This window comes from Genypterus blacodes, unplaced genomic scaffold (genome assembly GCF_046128005.1).
Source record: "Genypterus blacodes isolate CSIRO-AG114 ecotype Tasmania unplaced genomic scaffold, CSIRO-AGI_Gbla_v1 ptg000094l_1, whole genome shotgun sequence".
NCBI classification, from domain to species: Eukaryota; Metazoa; Chordata; class Actinopteri; order Ophidiiformes; family Ophidiidae; genus Genypterus; species Genypterus blacodes.
In genome coordinates, this window is record NW_027466898.1 from 1799366 (window position 1) to 1817459 (window position 18094).

At 42.6% G+C, this 18094-nt stretch overlaps 1 protein-coding gene across 1 annotated transcript in view; it reads right to left on the reverse strand.

Moving 5' to 3' along the window:
- Nucleotides 1–18094, reverse strand: part of plxna1a (plexin A1a) — a 201679-nt gene that overhangs the window by 134438 nt on the left and 49147 nt on the right. The window contains exon 3 of the mRNA XM_076159333.1: nt 13810–13992. Coding sequence (XP_076015448.1) covers nt 13810–13992 — 183 coding nt within the window. The remainder of the gene's footprint in view (nt 1–13809; nt 13993–18094) is intronic.

Below are 18094 nucleotides of genomic sequence, written 5' to 3' on the forward strand. Positions count from 1 at the left end.
GAGAGTGAGAGTGAGAGAGACGGGGCAAGGCTGGTTGGCATGAAGGCTGTTTGGACCGCTGCAGGATGATGTAGAGAGTCTTCTCATCTCTAATCTCCCTTCTCTCTCTCTCTCTCTCTCTCTCTCTCTCCCAGTCTGTCAGTTTGATGCTACGACTTCATTCTCTCCCTCATGCTGTCTAAAAACTGTTAATAAGTTGGCCACATGCCATCTGCATCAAACTTCCAATAATGCAACTTTGCATGTAGAAACCTGAACGTGTGTGTGTGTGTATGTGTGTGTGTGTGTGTGTAAACAGCAGCGTTTCTCACGTCATGCAAGTTGCTTTATTAACAATATTTAGCATATTGCTGACACTAAAGCGAAGGGTAGCTAGTGCTGACAAGTGAGGATTAGATGCAGTTAGTATGGATGCGATGTTTCTGCAGTGTTAATAAAGCAAATGGCCTTTTTTCTCTCAAGCAGTCTTCCAACTAGACACTGGGCACAGAAGGGCCCAGTTGGAAATTTTTGGACCCTCGGGAAAACGCAGAACAGCTTAATTTCACTGTTGTTTAACTGAATATAAAGAGTGTTAATTAATGTAGAGAAATTCTCAATGGAGAAGCTTAACTAGCCCAAGATTGTCAAACATTGTGCTCCTCAGTTTGTTATATGGCTAATAAAAGGTGAAATACCATCATTGCAATTAAATCTGTGTTTGCTTATTATAAGGTTACACAATCTGCTGTCTCTGCTCTACCCTCTGCAGTCTACAATCCAACAAAAGGGTTTTATATAGCACAAATATCCTTCTTTTGGCAGAATGGCTCTTCAGAATTTTTCACTGTAGGGAGAAAAATGCTTAATGCTTGGTTTTACACTGAGCCTTTGTGGTGCCGGGAAGCATGAAATCCTCCAAATCAGCATCATTAACAGAGCATTTAGGGGACACACTGGCTCATTTATTAAGATCTGCAAGGGGCTATTTGTCTTTAAAAACATGTTCTTTCAGTTTTTGCTGCTCAATAGAGAACCCCTGAGGAAACCTTTGTAATTGTGTGCTGCTCATATGGAGGTCACAGTGTGGTCCACTGCCCTGGGCAGAACTCTCAATGGTCTCAGGGTCCATTTTCCACTCTAACGTGACGGTCTCATGGTTTAGATGATATGACGTGGAGTGGAGTCAAGTTGGGGACAACAAAAGAGAAGCATTTTCAGGTGGACGCAGTAATGAAAAAGGAAACGTTTTTAAAGCGGCTGAAGGTTTAGTCTTCTCTTTGCTGCATTACATAAAGATGATACATATCCACTTTTCTTAAAATGTATTTTGCAACATTTCAACCTATTGCTGAAGTATGGCTATTGCATTATAGGCAGACTATCCTTGGTAGTCAAGACAGGACGACGAAGACAACTGTTAAATATACTGCTGTCATTGCTGAAAGAGTTGAGCTGTACTGCTTTGCGTCCTGGCCTGCTTAGACAAAACACAAGAGAACCCATGCAGCAACACATGCTGTTCCAGCCTGCTGTGCATGTGACTTTGATTTGACTTCAACTGCAACACAGGAAGAGTGGGACACGACACAGAAATAAACAGGATATTAGCAAAAGTGAAACCATGTGCAAACATTCTGTCCATCCATCCATCTGTCCACCTGGGATCGTTTAACCTATATCACTCTGTACCATCAATCCATTAGGCCAGCCCTCATCTCTCTGCTCTAATCTCTCATTCACCCTCCCCAGAGTATTGTAATCTGATGTAATCTGATGGATTAACCTCGCTCTGGCTCATCAAAGGAGTGGTGTGTGTGTGTGTGTGTGTGTGTGCGTGTGTATGTGTGTATGTTTCAGTGATGTGGCTCTGGCAATGAGCATGACTAGTCATTTCCGTTCCTTGGCTGTATGTGTGTGTGTGTGTGTGTGTTTGCCTCCATTAATGCAGTTTGTGTGTGAATGTTGTATGTTTACATGAACCAACCAAAAGAAGAACATATGGGATTATGTTTTGAGTTGTCAGTTATTCTCACAGTTTGCAAAGTCTATGCACAAATCACAAATCTGTAATATGTCCAACCCTAAAAGTGTGTATATCAGTGTGTAAAATATGAAATAATTATGTATTTTACACATTTTGTATTGTTTAATTTACAAGTAACAAAAATACATTGACTGTACTTGAGATGTTTGAAAGTCTTACAGTAAGTGCCACATGATATAAATCGACAAGGGGGGAGGGGGAAACACAGAGGAAATCAAAGGGCGCGCGCACACACACACACACACACACACACACACACACCACATTCTAGCCAATGGCCCGGCGGATGTGAAGGGGCTGAATAACTCGTGCTTGGCTCTGAAGTTGATCAGGAGCACAAGACCAAATCCTGCATGTCACACAATACACTCTCACACACACACACACGCACACGCACACCCACACACACACACGCACACCCTTTGAGGCCAACACGATTGAGTGAATTAAGTCTTCTCATATTTAAGACAGACAACTAATTACTATACGTCTGACAGCTGCCACCTGAGACACGACATGAAAGGCCCTGCTCACACACACATGGACATAACACTATGAATATACAGGGATAGAAAAGTAGTTTATTCCCCATATTTCCCCACCATCTAATGTCTATAACATCGACTAAATTGAAGTTAAAGTTGCTGGAGATGATTGTGCATCGTTGCCATGACATAACGGCTAAGTGGAATACCGTCATCAAATATATATTTAGGTCGTTTGGAAATACATAGATCACTAAATGTATTCAAACGTATAATAGAAGAGTAATTCAAGTTGCATTTAAGTCCACTGGGGGAAGGATAAGTCCATTAGTACTCTTGTTACTGTCTCATTCCCTTCATCATCAGCTCTGTCTGCCCCCACCTCCCTACATCTTCCTCCTCACATCACTGGTTTCTACAACTCCATCCAATCCATACATCCAGCATCATCTAGCCCTTTTATCTCCTCTCTCTCCCTCGCCCCTCTCTCTCTCTCTCCTCTTCCATTGTCCCTCTACATGACTCTGTAACGTTGGGCAGCCTGCCAAGTCACTGTACGCTTCAATTAGAGGAGAGACCTCAGCACACACACGGGCACTCACACACACACACACACACACACACAATTCGCCATTCGCTTGTCTTTCGGCTGAACGCTTTGTTCACTTCCCAATGAAAACCAAAAGGCCTGCAGAGAGACAAGGAAAGTGCATGTGTGAGTGTGTGCATGTGTGTATGTGAGACTGTGTGTTTCTGGCAGTTGGAGCATGTCCTAGAGTGTGACTTTGATATCAGTCTTGGTAATCTAAGTCATTCTCTCCGCTGAATCTAGATACAATAGAGGTTGGCACACACACACACACACACACACACACCAGATGGTTGAACAACAGCAGCACCAGCGTCTTTGTCCTTCTCCATTCTTTTACTATCAGGCTGTATATACGTATTTTGCCTTTTCTCTATATATTTATGGTGATCTGTCTGTCTGTCCATCTTAATGAGTGTTTATCTGCTCCTCTCTTTGCTTTTCAGTCATTTCCTAAACTTCCACAGCTAAAACACAGAGATGCAGCCAAACAAGCATGAAACCAGGCGATTCTCCAAAATATAATCCCAATTACATTTGATCATCAAATCAACCAAAGAAACGTATAGAGTGGGCAAAACTAAGGAAGAGAAACACAGACAAGACAGAATGATGAAGAGAACATCATCATCTGAAGAAACGTCATCTGAAGAAAACAGGATGACTAAACTACGGATGGTTCTTACCCCAATAAAACTACAACTAATCATTTTATGAGAGCTATCACTTATAAAAGTCTAATACACTAAAATGACTATGTCTCACCACAATTGTCTCACCAGTATCATAGACAAAATGGATTTGCATCATTGACAGATTTAATTAGAGCTACTTCACTCCACATCCAAATATAACATTTGACCTCTTGCGATTATCTTGAAAACTATAGAAAACTATGAGAATAAGCCCCAGACTTCATTACCAACAGTTGATTAGCTACATTAACATTTGGTACTTAACAAGACACTTAGACTTAGTCAAGTGATAGAGCCTCTAGTCATTTTTACTCAATGTAAATGTTTATGCATCCTTTATATAAGTTCTAATAGAAAGGAGATGTGTGTACTAGAACGTCTGCGATACAGGGTCATTATCTTATTTCATGAACTGTATTTTCATCTTATAAACCCTTGGCATTCAGCCTTTAGCACCCATAAACCCATAGTTGGGGTACAGTACTACCTAGACACTTATAGCTCAATAGGTCAAAGCCCCAGCACTCAGTGATCTATTGTGCCATAACATCGCACCATGAACGCAGATAAAATGTTTTGAAACAGATATTGCAGATCAGTTTTAGCAAGGCAAGACACCGTGTGTGAGAGTATCATGCATGTGAAGTGAAGGGTCATTGTCCTTGATTGCAGAGGCCACTCCACACTTTACATTTTCCCTCTGCAATCACAACACCCACAAGTGTCCAAATCAGAAATCAGGAGGCTTCAGGAGAGCAGCTAATCAATATCATGAACATCATCAAGGACAATGGACTCCACTCTACTGTCCACTGACTGTCTCTCTATCTCTGTTATCCTCAAGCTGTCCCCTCCTTGTCCTCTCTCATAAGCATATGGGTGCTGATGCATAGCCACACGTCCTTGTGGCTGGCTAGCTTGGAGTTTGGGACTAAAACTCATACAGAGAAACCAAGGTTAAGATGATGACTAAGCAAAAACAACACTAGGATTATACAAGTGTTCATTAATAATACAAAGCAGAGGGGCAGAGAGACTTTAACTATGGAATGTAAAGTATTTCATATAAATATTATATATATTCCAATACATGCGTGCCTGTAAGTATGAAACACCAGGGGTCTTGAGATTCAAATTTGTTGCTTTTGCTAGCATTGCAAATGTGTCGCTTATGTAAAAAGTTTAGACCACAACAGTTCACCACAGTTGAGTACACAAGGTGTAAAAGGTGGTAGATAAGTCAACCTGCCATAGCAAAACTTTAATAGTGGTGTGTTTGGGGGAAACAATAATTCCTCATTATAACTGCAAACAGTTATATGGCTGCACTAAAATGTATTTTCCATTGAGACTGGTGCTAAAAAGTTTGAAAAGTGACCTATTTTGCGATGAAAAATGCATTGGCAGAGGTGGTGAAGCCCATTATGAACATGACACTGACCTAAAAGCTGCTTCAGGAGAAACACTAAAGTCTTACAATGTACATATGCAACGTCAGAAATACCCTGAATATTTTTGCATTGTCAGACACAGTCACTCTCTCTCTCACACACTTACTCACACACACAGACGCACGCACGCACACAGACACAGACACAGACACACAGACACACAGACACACACACACACACACACACACACACACACACACACACACACACACACACACACACACACACACACACACACACACACACACACACACACACACCTTCCGCACATAAGACATCAGAGAGTACATGTCATCGTCATGACAGGCCCAAGTGGGTGTGAAGTACACCATGTGTGTCTGATAAGATGACAGAAGGCCTGTGTGTATGCCTTAGTGCTTGTGTGTGTGTGAGTGTGTGTTAAAGAGCAGACAGATGGGGCAGTCTAGAGGAACAGTTGATGAAGGCTTTGCACTGCACCTGCCCCTTTCTCTTCCTCTCTCCAGCACACACACACACACATATATAGTGATATTAAACGTACACACAGCATTTACAAGATGAAGCCTAGGAAATGTGTGTGTGTATTTACAGTAGTGCGTTGTTAGTGTGGCAGCTGCCCTGGCATCAGGTGGGCAGTTCCCATTCTACACAGGCAAAGCACAGCTGTTGTAATATGAAAACACATACTGTTTCCTGTAGTAGACACAGCATACACAGATGAGCTATTACTGATGAAGATGGATTTTCATACACGCACACAAAGTTAAGTACACAGCCTGCAACCTGGAAGTGCCCTCTAATCAGACACAAATGTAGTGTATACACATCCATACAGACACACACCCAGTCAGGCTTCGAGCTTCCTTAAATGTGCTCAAGATTGGCAGACCAAGCACAGAAACACACACACCTACACACATAAAAACAGTCCTTCTGCCTTCTAATCAGCTAAAAACACACACATTTACACAATTTCCTCATGACCTACATACACATACACATACAATGATGCACACACACACACACACACACACAATAATGTACCACACACATAACTCCCATCAACATGCCAGTTGTTCACCGGATGTACGCCAGATACGCAGACACCCATCACCTTGTGTATCTATGTGAACACATGTTGTGATGTTAGCCGGCTGGAATCAGGCCACTGGCCCCTGACACCGGCCATCAGCACAACAGCTGTCTGACGAGCTCGCTGGCCGCTAAGTGAATGTTCGCATATGTGTGTGTCTTGTTGTTTGTCTAGAAATGTGACCGCACATGCCCCGTCAGGAGGCTACTCAGACTCTGTGCTGGGAGGAGCCATGTCCATGTGTGTTTGAATCCAATGCTCTGGAATCAAAGCACCACAGTTTGCCTCTTAAATATTCAATGTACTGTACCTTTTTTTAGCACCAAAGAAATATCCCTGTAGCAGCATCTTTATATTTGCTCTCTACATATAATTCATTGCTGTCCTCACCACAAGATGTCCCTATTTACAGTGAACTGTCTTACAATCTGGTCTCCCTTTTCGAAAATCTGGACATTTTTCAATGAAAATTACTTCAAAATAATAAGCTTTGGCAGTCAGCCTTCCTAACCTGTTCACAAATGAATCTATCAAGATCACCATGTGCTGAATAAACGTATAAATGTATCTTTTTCACACAAGTGTCAGCGTCCTCTGATCTTGACATTTTGCAGCTCTACTGTTTTGGTATCCAGCCCACTTTCAACTTTGTCCAGAGTAAACAGCAAATGGAATCATTTCAACAGTACAGCACATGTTATCTACAAACATGTTTCCATTGTGCAGATGTGAGGCCCTGAAAGGCTTGACTGTGTGTAAAGCCTCCCACAGTTTAAAGGTTTAGTTATGATCCTTCCTCTTGTCTCTTGACACGAACAAATCCCTCTCACTTATCAAAGATTCATTAGTTCACTAATATATCCATCTAGCTCTTCATGCACATCGCCCATCCATTAACGCCGAGCCATATTTCTCCAGAGGGACAGCTGAGATAATGCCCTGCTCAAGGACACAGGGGGTACTACATATGAAGTGATAGCCCACATGGGAATTGAACCCCCAACCACAAAGGCACATTAGCAGTGGCTGTCTCTTATAAGTGATGCGGAACAGTATCATATCAGCCTCCGTCCCAAAGGTGTCAAAGATCCTGTTGTAATTCAGATCACCACTAGTGCTGCAGAACAGTTATTTCTCCTTCACTCCATCCTCCTGTGATTCTCTGCTGACTTTCAATAAAGCATTTACTCTGTATTTCCTTCCCTCTGTCCATCCCTCTTCTTCTATAGTAAGTAGCAGCTGGGGGATTCCAATGTAGATGAGCGAGGGAGACATTTTTATGTATGAGGTCTCGTCCCATTGGTTCATTTTTCACACTAATGTGATAAATCTCTCAACTGAATAATTTTGGCAGTTCTCAAGTAAAAACAAGAAACACTTCATAAAACATTGATTTCTTCAATAGAAATTACACTTTACATATACAGTACTTCTATCTATAGCTAAATAGGCATATGGCTGCATTTTGTATTCATTCATATATTCTCTGAAGGGCTCTATTAAACTGTATGATAATCTAAAGGTTGTTGGTCTATTGTGTTTGTATTGTATTGTCTCTATCTCTCTCTTTAATGAAAGGTTTGACAGAGACAACACTATTTGCAGGCTGTAATATATTAATGTACTAAGGGATAGAGGAGATCGGGAGAGGTGAGACACACAAATACACAAAGGCAGGTAGGGAATTCTCAACACAGGCACATTTGCTGGCATCTAGCCTACCTCGGTTGGGAGAGAGAATGCTGAAGGTGACATGAGTGAGAGTAAGAGCTGAGAAGGGGGAAGGGCTTCGATAGGACAACTATGAGAGAGAGAGTGTGGAAGTACTATTGGGGAGAATAGTCTGATAATTCACTCAAACACTAGCACTGATTTACACACGGGTCTGCCCTCATAGACTATACACACACACAAACACAATCCCTGTGATTACAGGGAGCAGTGAGAGAAGCTTATGATCGATGGAAAGGAGACTTGACAGTGGCTATAAAAAAAGTAAGCCAAGAAAGCCGGAGAAGGAGTATGAATGAATAATGAATCACAAGTCAAGACATGTCAGACTTGGACCAATCACTGTCTAGGGGTGTATCAGAAGAAGAATCTAGCCCTGAAAGTTCTCATCTATAAAGTTTCCTGGAACCTTGTGTGAACCTTATGTGGAAGCTACCACCTTTACTCCAATGACAGATCCTGCACAAAGAACACACACACAAGCCTGCTGTGTAGACAGAAAAAACTCGTGACACCCTTCCACTAAATCACAGTTAATATGATAAAGGTGAAATTAGTGTGTTCAGGTGTTGCGCTCATCTGTTCATTATAAGATTGGACTGGAGAGAAGGGAAAAATATAGGACAGACACACACAGAGAGAGAGAGAGAGAGAGCAACACACAGCAAAACAGACACCAGCCCAACTGAAGATTATCAATCATCTCTACCAGCCTGGTGTTTTTGCCATTTAACCAGCCTGTGCAGCCGATGCACCGCTTCAATCATCGTCTGCCAGTCTAAATGCTAGTGCTAATTAGCATTCACATGCTAAATTACCTCCCATCCCATGTTTCCTGATTAGTCTTTATCATTCTGACAGCAAGTTTTACTGCTAATCTCGCACAGCCAATACTTGCCCGGCCTTCTCAAAGTCTAGGAAGGCATCCAAATTGCTCTCATTCCGCAGACACGGGCATTAGAGAGAGCTTGTACCTCGCCCAGTATACTTCTTATAATATATCATACTTAAATACTGCTTTGGAGGTGGCACACTGTCTTACTGTACACTCCGGAAAACAGAATAAGGAGGTAGTAATGGAGATAGTAGTATTTCTCAGATCATAATCATGGAAGCCAGGAATGCTGAGCTCATAGGTAGAACGCCTGGCTTATTGTAATGCAACGGGTTTGCTATCATTACGGGGCAGTATACACTTAACAGCGAGTGAGGGCACTGGGTGGTAATATATGTCACAGCTGTCACAAAGAAGCAGAGAACATGTAGAGCGCCTTGCCAAAGAGCAAATTAGATAAACTCTGAGTGGGAGGGATATATGATCAAAGGAGCAGGGTCGGTCAACTGCTGGCCCGCCTCTCAGCTTCCAAGATGCCCGGAAGACTTACCAGTCTCAGTTCTGTCTCTATCTCAAGGCAATGAAGTGCCAGCCTCATGTCAATCAAGCGTTTGGCACAGTTACCTCAGTAGCGCTGTACTCCAATCGGCCCTGTCACTCAGGCTATCTTCCAAGATAGAAAGGAAAGGGAAAAGTAATTGGATTTGCTGCTAGCAGGGAAATGATGAAATGACATGAAATCACCCTCCTCAACCAGCACACACACACACACACACACACACACACACACACACACACAAACACACACACACACACACACACATTCTCACACCTAACCAATGCTTGGAGTAAATCTCCCTCAGTCTTTGTGTTGCTCGCCCCTTTTTTTGTTTCTGAAATCTGGAAATACTTCAGGCAGTCGAGTTTCTTTTCACTTCGCCTGATGTGGTGAGAGCGCCTTGTTCCCAGGTAGACAAAAGAGGAGACGAAATGTGGGGAATAAAAGACTTTCCAGGTTTTCACAGAGATCTAAGACACGGTTGGGTTTTTTTTTTTAATGTTCCTTGCAAACGGTGCAGAAGGAACCCAAATGATGCCTCGTCTCTCTTCCTCACCTAGGTACAAAGTGGTGTATGGTGGCAGCAAAAACATGAAAACATCATCTGTAACTCTGAAATACTGAGAAAGAACAACAGTTTATACTACACACCATATAGACTCAAGAGAGGCAACCCAATTTACCGTCATACTGTGTGAGAATGCTGCATCCTGTGTCCTACACCCTATGTCCTATACACCCCAAAGCATTTATGCAATACCCATATGCTATGTCCTATTTCTACATCCTACATGATGACTTTCATCTTTCATTCTTTATGTCCTTCATCCATCCTCTCATCCTGAGCCTTAAATCTCCTACAAACTACATTTAGCAACGAATATCCTTCATGTTGCACCCTAAGCCAACCAAAGTATGTGTCTCTGCGTCCTCCATGACACATCCTCTACATCCAAAAGTTGTTTAAGAAGAACACCTTGACTTCTCTTCAGCACATCCATTACCCTACTCTGTTTTACTCCACTGAAAAACTCAAGTGGACCTCTGCGGGCAGGACCCTTCAAGGACAAAGGGAGGGTGTGCGCACTCAACCCATGCCCATCCTTTCCAGAATGCAAAGCAATATACATTTGAAGGTTGAAAACATCGGATTATTTGATCATTTGAATTGAGCCCAGCGATTTCGAAGGTATCGTCCTATGATTCTTCCCTCTCACTCTACAAGATTTACCAGATGATGTAATTATTGAAACCTGAAATGTTGTGGAGTTTACTTTCAACATTTACATCATATGTACTCCACCCTAAAGCCTCCATTCTTCAACTGTACAACCAAAACCTTATTTGAATCCAAGGGGCCATTGAACATCTGTCCTCTGCTGTGTCACACAAAACCAATAAAGATTGTACCAATAATTTACAACAATCTCTGAAGACAAATCATGAACTAATGTAGTAGTTTCAGATTTTATGTTGCACAGTCAAAAGCTGTTAAATTATGAATAACCTAAACATTAACTGATAGAAAGTGTCAGCAGCTGCTGTGCACGCAAACTCAGAGCTTAGTCAGTCAGATCACTCTGATTAGCTGTGCCGGCACTAAGCAGCAGACACTACTCACATCACAACCCTCTTCCTCTCTCTCTCCCTCTATCTCATATATACACACTTATCCAATGAACAGCCCAGATTTATGCTTTTGATTATGTATTCATAGATGGATCAATATAGGGAGTCTAGCATCCTAGACATTTTCACACACAAGGGCACACACAATCACAGCCCATGGTCAGATAGAACAGATTGTAGAAATTCTAATGAAAGTGTGCACGTGTGCACGTGCGTGCGTGTGCACGTGCGTGCGTGCGTGCGTGCGTGCGTGCGTGCGTGCGTGCGTGCGTGCGTGCGCGTGTGTGTGTAGAAACGTCAATAGACTGCAGCTTTACATTTCATTAGACCAAGAAGCACAGTTTAACTCCCAATGAATAGCAATGAAACCACACTGCCTGTGACCATCTCTCTCTATCTGCCCTAGCCTCTCTCTCTAACTCTTGCTCACTCTTTCTCCCTCTTTTTTTTCGAAGTCCTATTGTTCACTCCCAAATTCTGTTTTTGTTCGAATCCAGTTCAGTCACAGTTAACTTTCAGTGTATTCTGACACACTATAACACTGGGGCCCTCATATGACAGTGACATCTACCAGGCACCACGTCTTGACAACATCAAATGTAAAGGATTTGTGTGAGCCTGGCTTTACATTCAAACATTGATTTGAGAGCTAGATTATGTGATTATAAATCCATTTACTCAAGCATGCAAATGATCCATGTTGTTAATTGGTGATTAGGCCTATTAAGCAACGAGTCATGCATATCATATTAATTCCATGTTACTCTGCATATTTGCCTTACGTACGGAACCTGACTGATGATGTATACTGTATAGCAATCGTGTCATGTTTTGCCATTCCCTTCCTATGGGTGACAGCTTGTTACTGCAGCATCTGCATTGATCTCGCCCAAGACACTGGCAGCATCCACTTCTACATTCACCTTCCTCCCTCCAGCCCTTAGCACAGGAAGACGCACCGGCTGAGGGGAAATGGGATTCCAATCAGTGGGAAATCGTCCAGGATCTGCTGACCCCATACACTTGACACACACACATACACACACAGCCATCATCATCTGTCTGCACACACAGTCCAGGGGTCAGGCACAAGGACTAGTGGGCAGGGTTTCAGCCAACTTAGCAAAACACCATAGACAGGAAGCTGTGTAGGTGTGTGTGTCTGCGAATTGTGTGTGCACATTATCATCGTCTACAGCAAACTAGTTGACAGCATCATACCCCAACAGATATGCCAACATGTTGAGAAAGACACATGCCACATATATAGCTTTGAATATTTTTGATGGAGTGTAAACAAACACGTCTGTGCTAAGCTAAGAAAGCCGTCACTTGGAATAAAAGGATGTCAGCATGTAGGAAGTGATGGCTGAGTTGAAAGCGCTTTGTTCCTGACAAAACTGTAGGAAGCAATTTCATCATTGGAAAACTTTTCAAAGTGAAATGCTGCTGACGGTGAAATATGGCTCTAACTTTTATTTCTATTTGTTGTGCTTGTGTTTTTTGTTGTCAGTTATTAAAAAATGTAAGACTTTTATTCAGTCTCGAGAAAATGTGACATGGACACACTCGTTGGGAGATGTCCTGCGGAGGAGGAGAGGAGGGAAAAAAGAGAGGGAAAAAAGAAGCGGTTCAATCTGAACTCGGCTGAAGGAGCAGCTGATTGGCACACACACCATGTGGTCTACTCAACACAGGTACTTGAGGGGCTTGTACTCACACACACACACACACACACACAAACAAACACACACATGCAGTAAACCTACAGACACACACTTTCAAAAAGAGGGGCTGCGTGCTGTGTGTGTGCTGTACGTGAATACATCATTGCTCGACTGTGGTTGAGGACATTACTTGAGGCTCATACACACACAAACTCTCTTCAGGAGGATTCATCACTTTCTGGCTGTGACAACATTCTGACTGGACCACCAAACTACTCTCACCGTGATAAAAACCAACAGAGTTACAGTTTGTCTAGAAGCATATGCTCCACACATCACCACGCATTTTATTCCCCAAAAGCAGATTTACTGCAACAGTTGACACATACCAACACACACCTCGTACGGTGCTGCTGCCTTGCTTGCTTTTTTGAACTTCTAGGTGAGTCAGAAGTACATCTGCACAATCATGGCTGAGAGTTTTGATCATATCACCATTCACAGGCAATGATAAACTCAATGGCCATTGAAAATACATCAGAAAATGACACAAAATTGCTTCCACGTGAAAGTGGTTTTCAACAGGGAACACACACACACACACACACACACACACACACACACACACACACACACACACACAGTTCTACAAAATACTTTAGCAGGGGCATTTGAATCCTTATCTTAGTTCCATTTTGCTCGTGTTATGTAGTATCATGGTAATTTACGCCATTTGCGCTTTGCAATTTTCAAGAAACAGTCAATGACAAAACCCAAAAAATAAAACCACTTTTCCTGTCCTTGGACATGAACATGAGATTATTTTTTGACTGTATTCTCGAAGGTATGAAAAGATTTCATGGACCAAGCAGGATTACAGAATCATAGACTTTCCTCAGATAGCAGTCTGGAGCACTTTATACACGAGTCATTAAAAATAGAATTAACAACAGCAACAGCAACAGGGCATTGACTTTAAGTTTCAAAATAAGATAGTGAATCTCAACTGCTGAAAAAGCTCTCACACACACACACACACAAACACACACACACACTGGGATGCCTACCTTCTTCATGCGTCCGCCGCGAGTTCCAGTGAACGCCACGGTGTGTCCACGGTAGTCATAGGCGGCCACCGAGGTCATCCCGTCGTCCTTGTCCACGTAAAGCGGGATGCCTTCAATGGTAGTGGTGCCCCCTAGAGGCTGGTTGAAGTCCTGCCCGCAGAAATTGTCATCTATCTGCAAAGGCTGTGGGTGGGGGGTAAGGGGGGGTGAGAGAAAGACCATTAACTCAACCATTAACACTTTTTAAAATCCCTTTTCTCGTTAAACTAACATTAATTCTTAAAGAAGAGGGAGGCATTCGATCTCCGTGGCACTTAGTGGACGTTTTATGGCGCTGGAAAGAGGCCAGCCTGCTGAATATTTAGAGTGAAATGGTGTGAAATTAATGAGTATCATTGGGAAAATCAAATTGAGTTTCCTTAATTCCCTGTTTTTGACTTTTCTGCTGATGGTGAGTTTGAAAATAGAAAGGCAAGGGGGAGGCCATGGTTGTATCAAGGTTCTGTTAAAACTGATTAGGCTACAGCATGACCTGATGAAACAACAGCCAGTTATAGCCCATAAGGAATTTCAGTTTGTTGTTGGGGTTGCTGTGCGTGTTTTTCTTGCCTCGATCAGTATGACAGTATTTTGTTTTTCGCTTTAGCAATGCAGTTTGTGAGACTTGAGCCAATACACAAAAGCACAGAGGGGAGGGGAGGGGGGTGAACAGAAGAGAGCAGGATAGTGGTGGAGATGTCACAGATTTGACAGGATGTAAATTATAGGTCAGATTAGCATATCATAATCAGAGTGCCACGGACGGCACAGACCACACTGATATGTTGATATGTCATGCCTGATTTGTGTGTGTGTGAGAGAGAGAGAGAGAGAGAGAGAGAGAGAGAGAGAGAGAGAGAGAGAGAGAGAGAGAGAGAGAGAGAGAGAGAGAGAGAGAGAGAGAGACATGGAGGCATGGAGGCATGTCATTTAAAGCATGTTATATGTACGTAAGCACTGGGAGACTTCTCTGACACGCGTAACAGGGCTAATCAACAGCATCTGTCTAACTGCGATGTGGCTGTGTGATGACCTCATATATGCTCTGCATACACAGTACAGAACTGTGGGGCCAAGCACACGCTTAAAGAGCAGATTCAGACACATTGCATTGACACACTAGCACACAGAAACACACACACGCACACACACTACAAATTAACGTGAATTATCGTCTCCCTAAGAGACTAATCAATCACCTCACACCTCCAAAACAGCTAAGCTGTGTGTGTTAGTATGTGTGTGTGTGTGTGTGTGGGGAGGGGGGGTGTAAAAAGGTTGAGAAAATGCCTGTGGCAGAGTTTGTCTGCCTTTTACCAAACTTTCAAAGGCAGTCAAAAACATAGCAGAGTAACTTCCATGAAGACTATTAAAGAGAGCGGCTGAGAGGAGGAGCAACACACACACAGAGAGAGAGAGAGAGAGAGAGAGAGAGAGAGAGAGAGAGAGAGAGAGAGAGAGAGAGACAGAGAGAGAGAGAGAGAGAGAATGAGAGAGAGAGAGAGAGAGAGAGAGAGAGAGAGACATGATGGTTACTTACAATATCGATTAACCTAACTGGCTTTCGAATGCTTGACATGAACATGTTCTCTACTGCCCATGTTCAGAGCTGCTTTGTAAGCAATTTGAGGGGAAGAGAGAGGACAAAGGGGAAAAACAACAACAAGCAAACAAAAACAATGCAAGTGAGGTGACGCAAATCAGATGTAGGCAGACAAGGTCCAATTCAAGAGATTATAAGAATAGAAGGGACTGAACTGGGAGGAAGAACAGGGGAGCTGGGAAGAGGGAAGAAGACTAGCAGGAGGGGATGGAAGGAGGAAGAGAGGAAGAGAGAGAGAGAGAGAGAGAGAGAGAGAGAGAGAGAGAGAGAGAGATAGTGATGGATCATTGACAGTATGAACTGCTGGCCTTGGGTTGCTGCCATGCTGTTTCCTCTGATAAAGATAGAGCAGAACCAGACCTCCCTCCCTTTCTCACACTCATTTCCTTTTTTTCTTCATCTCATTTCCTTCCATCCCTCCATCTCATTCAACTCTCCTGGTGATCTTCCCTTGCTCTCTTTTTCCTTATCTTTCTGCATATTTCTCTTCTCATCTTTTTGTCTTCAGTTCAGATTCAGCCAAGTTCATACAGAGACTGACCAGTGGGAAATCATGTCATTCAGCAAAGCTTATTCTGTCTTCTGCCTGCATTTCTCCTTTCTTTATTCCTTCCTTCCCTCTTCTGCTGCTCCATGCATTTCCCATTCCCATCCAGGGAGACACACACTCTGAGGCCTGAAACCAATGCTGCAAATGAAGGAGATGAGAAAACGCCCCAGTGTGTTTTGCCCAGCTTTCACACAAATATGCAATGAGTTGAATTATTACAATTCTGGCTATGCTGGGATGAGATTGAATCTGCAGGGTCTCACATGTCACATAATGATCGCGATGCATAACTAAATGCTGCTATTTTGTGGCATTATGAAATAAATTCTGAGGCAAAATTGAGGGCTAGGAATAATTCTATAAAATTCTATTGCATAATGGTTAAGAACAAGTACACAATTGTATCAAACTCTCCTGCTCATTAAAGTCCAATACCGTTTGGCCCTACCACAAACCAAGATTCCAATCCAAACTCTGTCCCAACCACAAAGTTTTGAGGAACATGGCTGGAGCTGAAACTGTTTATTGTGGTAGTTTGTAATAACCTCATTCGGTCTCCTTTTTTTATTTATGCCGGGCGCCTCACACTTATAAACTTATCTGCATTCCCAGTGTCTGTCACTGTCGAGGCTCACACACGGGGAGAGAGACACACACAGAAGTGAGATCGCCATCTTCCCGGTGCTGATGCACGGCATGCCGAGGAACGCTAATGGTTTGTTATGTTTAGCCTGACTTGCATCATTACCATAGAGTCAACAGCTCAGATTGAGGCACAGCGGAGCGTTCAGCAGACGTGTTTCCACTGCAGACAAATGTGGCCTCACACAGATCTGACATCTGCTAGCTGTTGTGTGCCTTGTAGACATGTAATTCCAACAGTTTGCCCACTCCATCATTCCTTTACAGTACCACAATGGAAAGTGTTTTTAACCACCACTCAAGAGAGAATTAAGAACCTGACTCAAAGAGAAACTAATCAGCTTGACATTTTTAAAGTCCAAGACTTTTAATATGAACACGCAGTTGTACTTGAAGTAGCTTTCAAGATGTGAAATTTGTGGGCGTAAGACATCATTAGCCCGGTCAGCACACAAGGTGCATATCAGCAGTTTCCTCTACAGTAGCTGTGGCTGTGTGGTTGAAGAGAAACATAATTCTACAAACCCTAAACAAACAAGCCTTTTAGGACCTTTTTCTTTAATCACTGATCTTGAGCCTGGTCTTTTTGAGTGTTATGTATCCTCATTTATGTCACATCTGGTTTGCAATCCTTGTCATGTTCCTGAAGAGCTTTGCTAGATTGAACACCGGTGCTCTGTGGGCCAGTAAAGCCCTTTGATGGATTGTGTGTAATATGGGGATATACAAATACACTTGACTTGACAACAGCATTTTTGTCAGCGCTTATTTGTTTCGAAATAACAGCCATTCCCCTGAAAGGAATAAAGCGGGAGGCGTTATCTGGCCTTACATGACGAGCTTAGCACAAACACTAGATGCTCATTTGGGTGAGCGCAAGCAAACGCAGCACAGTGTCTGTTTGTATTGGAGATATATTTCATATTGTCAGTAATGTGCTTTCACGTCTCAACATTGCAACAGCTTGTGGTCACACAACAAATAGTCTAACCTGGTTTCCTCCTCCGTTAGGTATTTCCTGCTTCCTAACCTCCCCATCAAAGAGCAATTTCCATGCTGATGATACGAGGATAAAAGGAATTTTAAACTTCTCGTCCAAATCCCTCTCAAAGAGCAAACATAAACTGTACTTCTCTTAATGCCAGATGATTTTTTTCCCCTGCATTTGTTTTTATGACATTAATCATTTGCCTTTGCTAATACTCTTCCTCTGTGGAAAACAGAACTAGCAGAACATAACTGTCTTCTGATGTGTCCAGTAAATTGCCTGCTAAATGTAAATGCAGTGACAGAAACTCACAGGCCAGTGGTGGATTGTATTTTTTCCACTAATGGCCACAGTTGATTAAAGCAGGACCAATTTCCAAACATACTGTAATTCTTTAAAATTCAAACATATAAGCAGCCATTGTGAGATATATTTGGTGAAAATCAGTGGAATAATCCTTTAC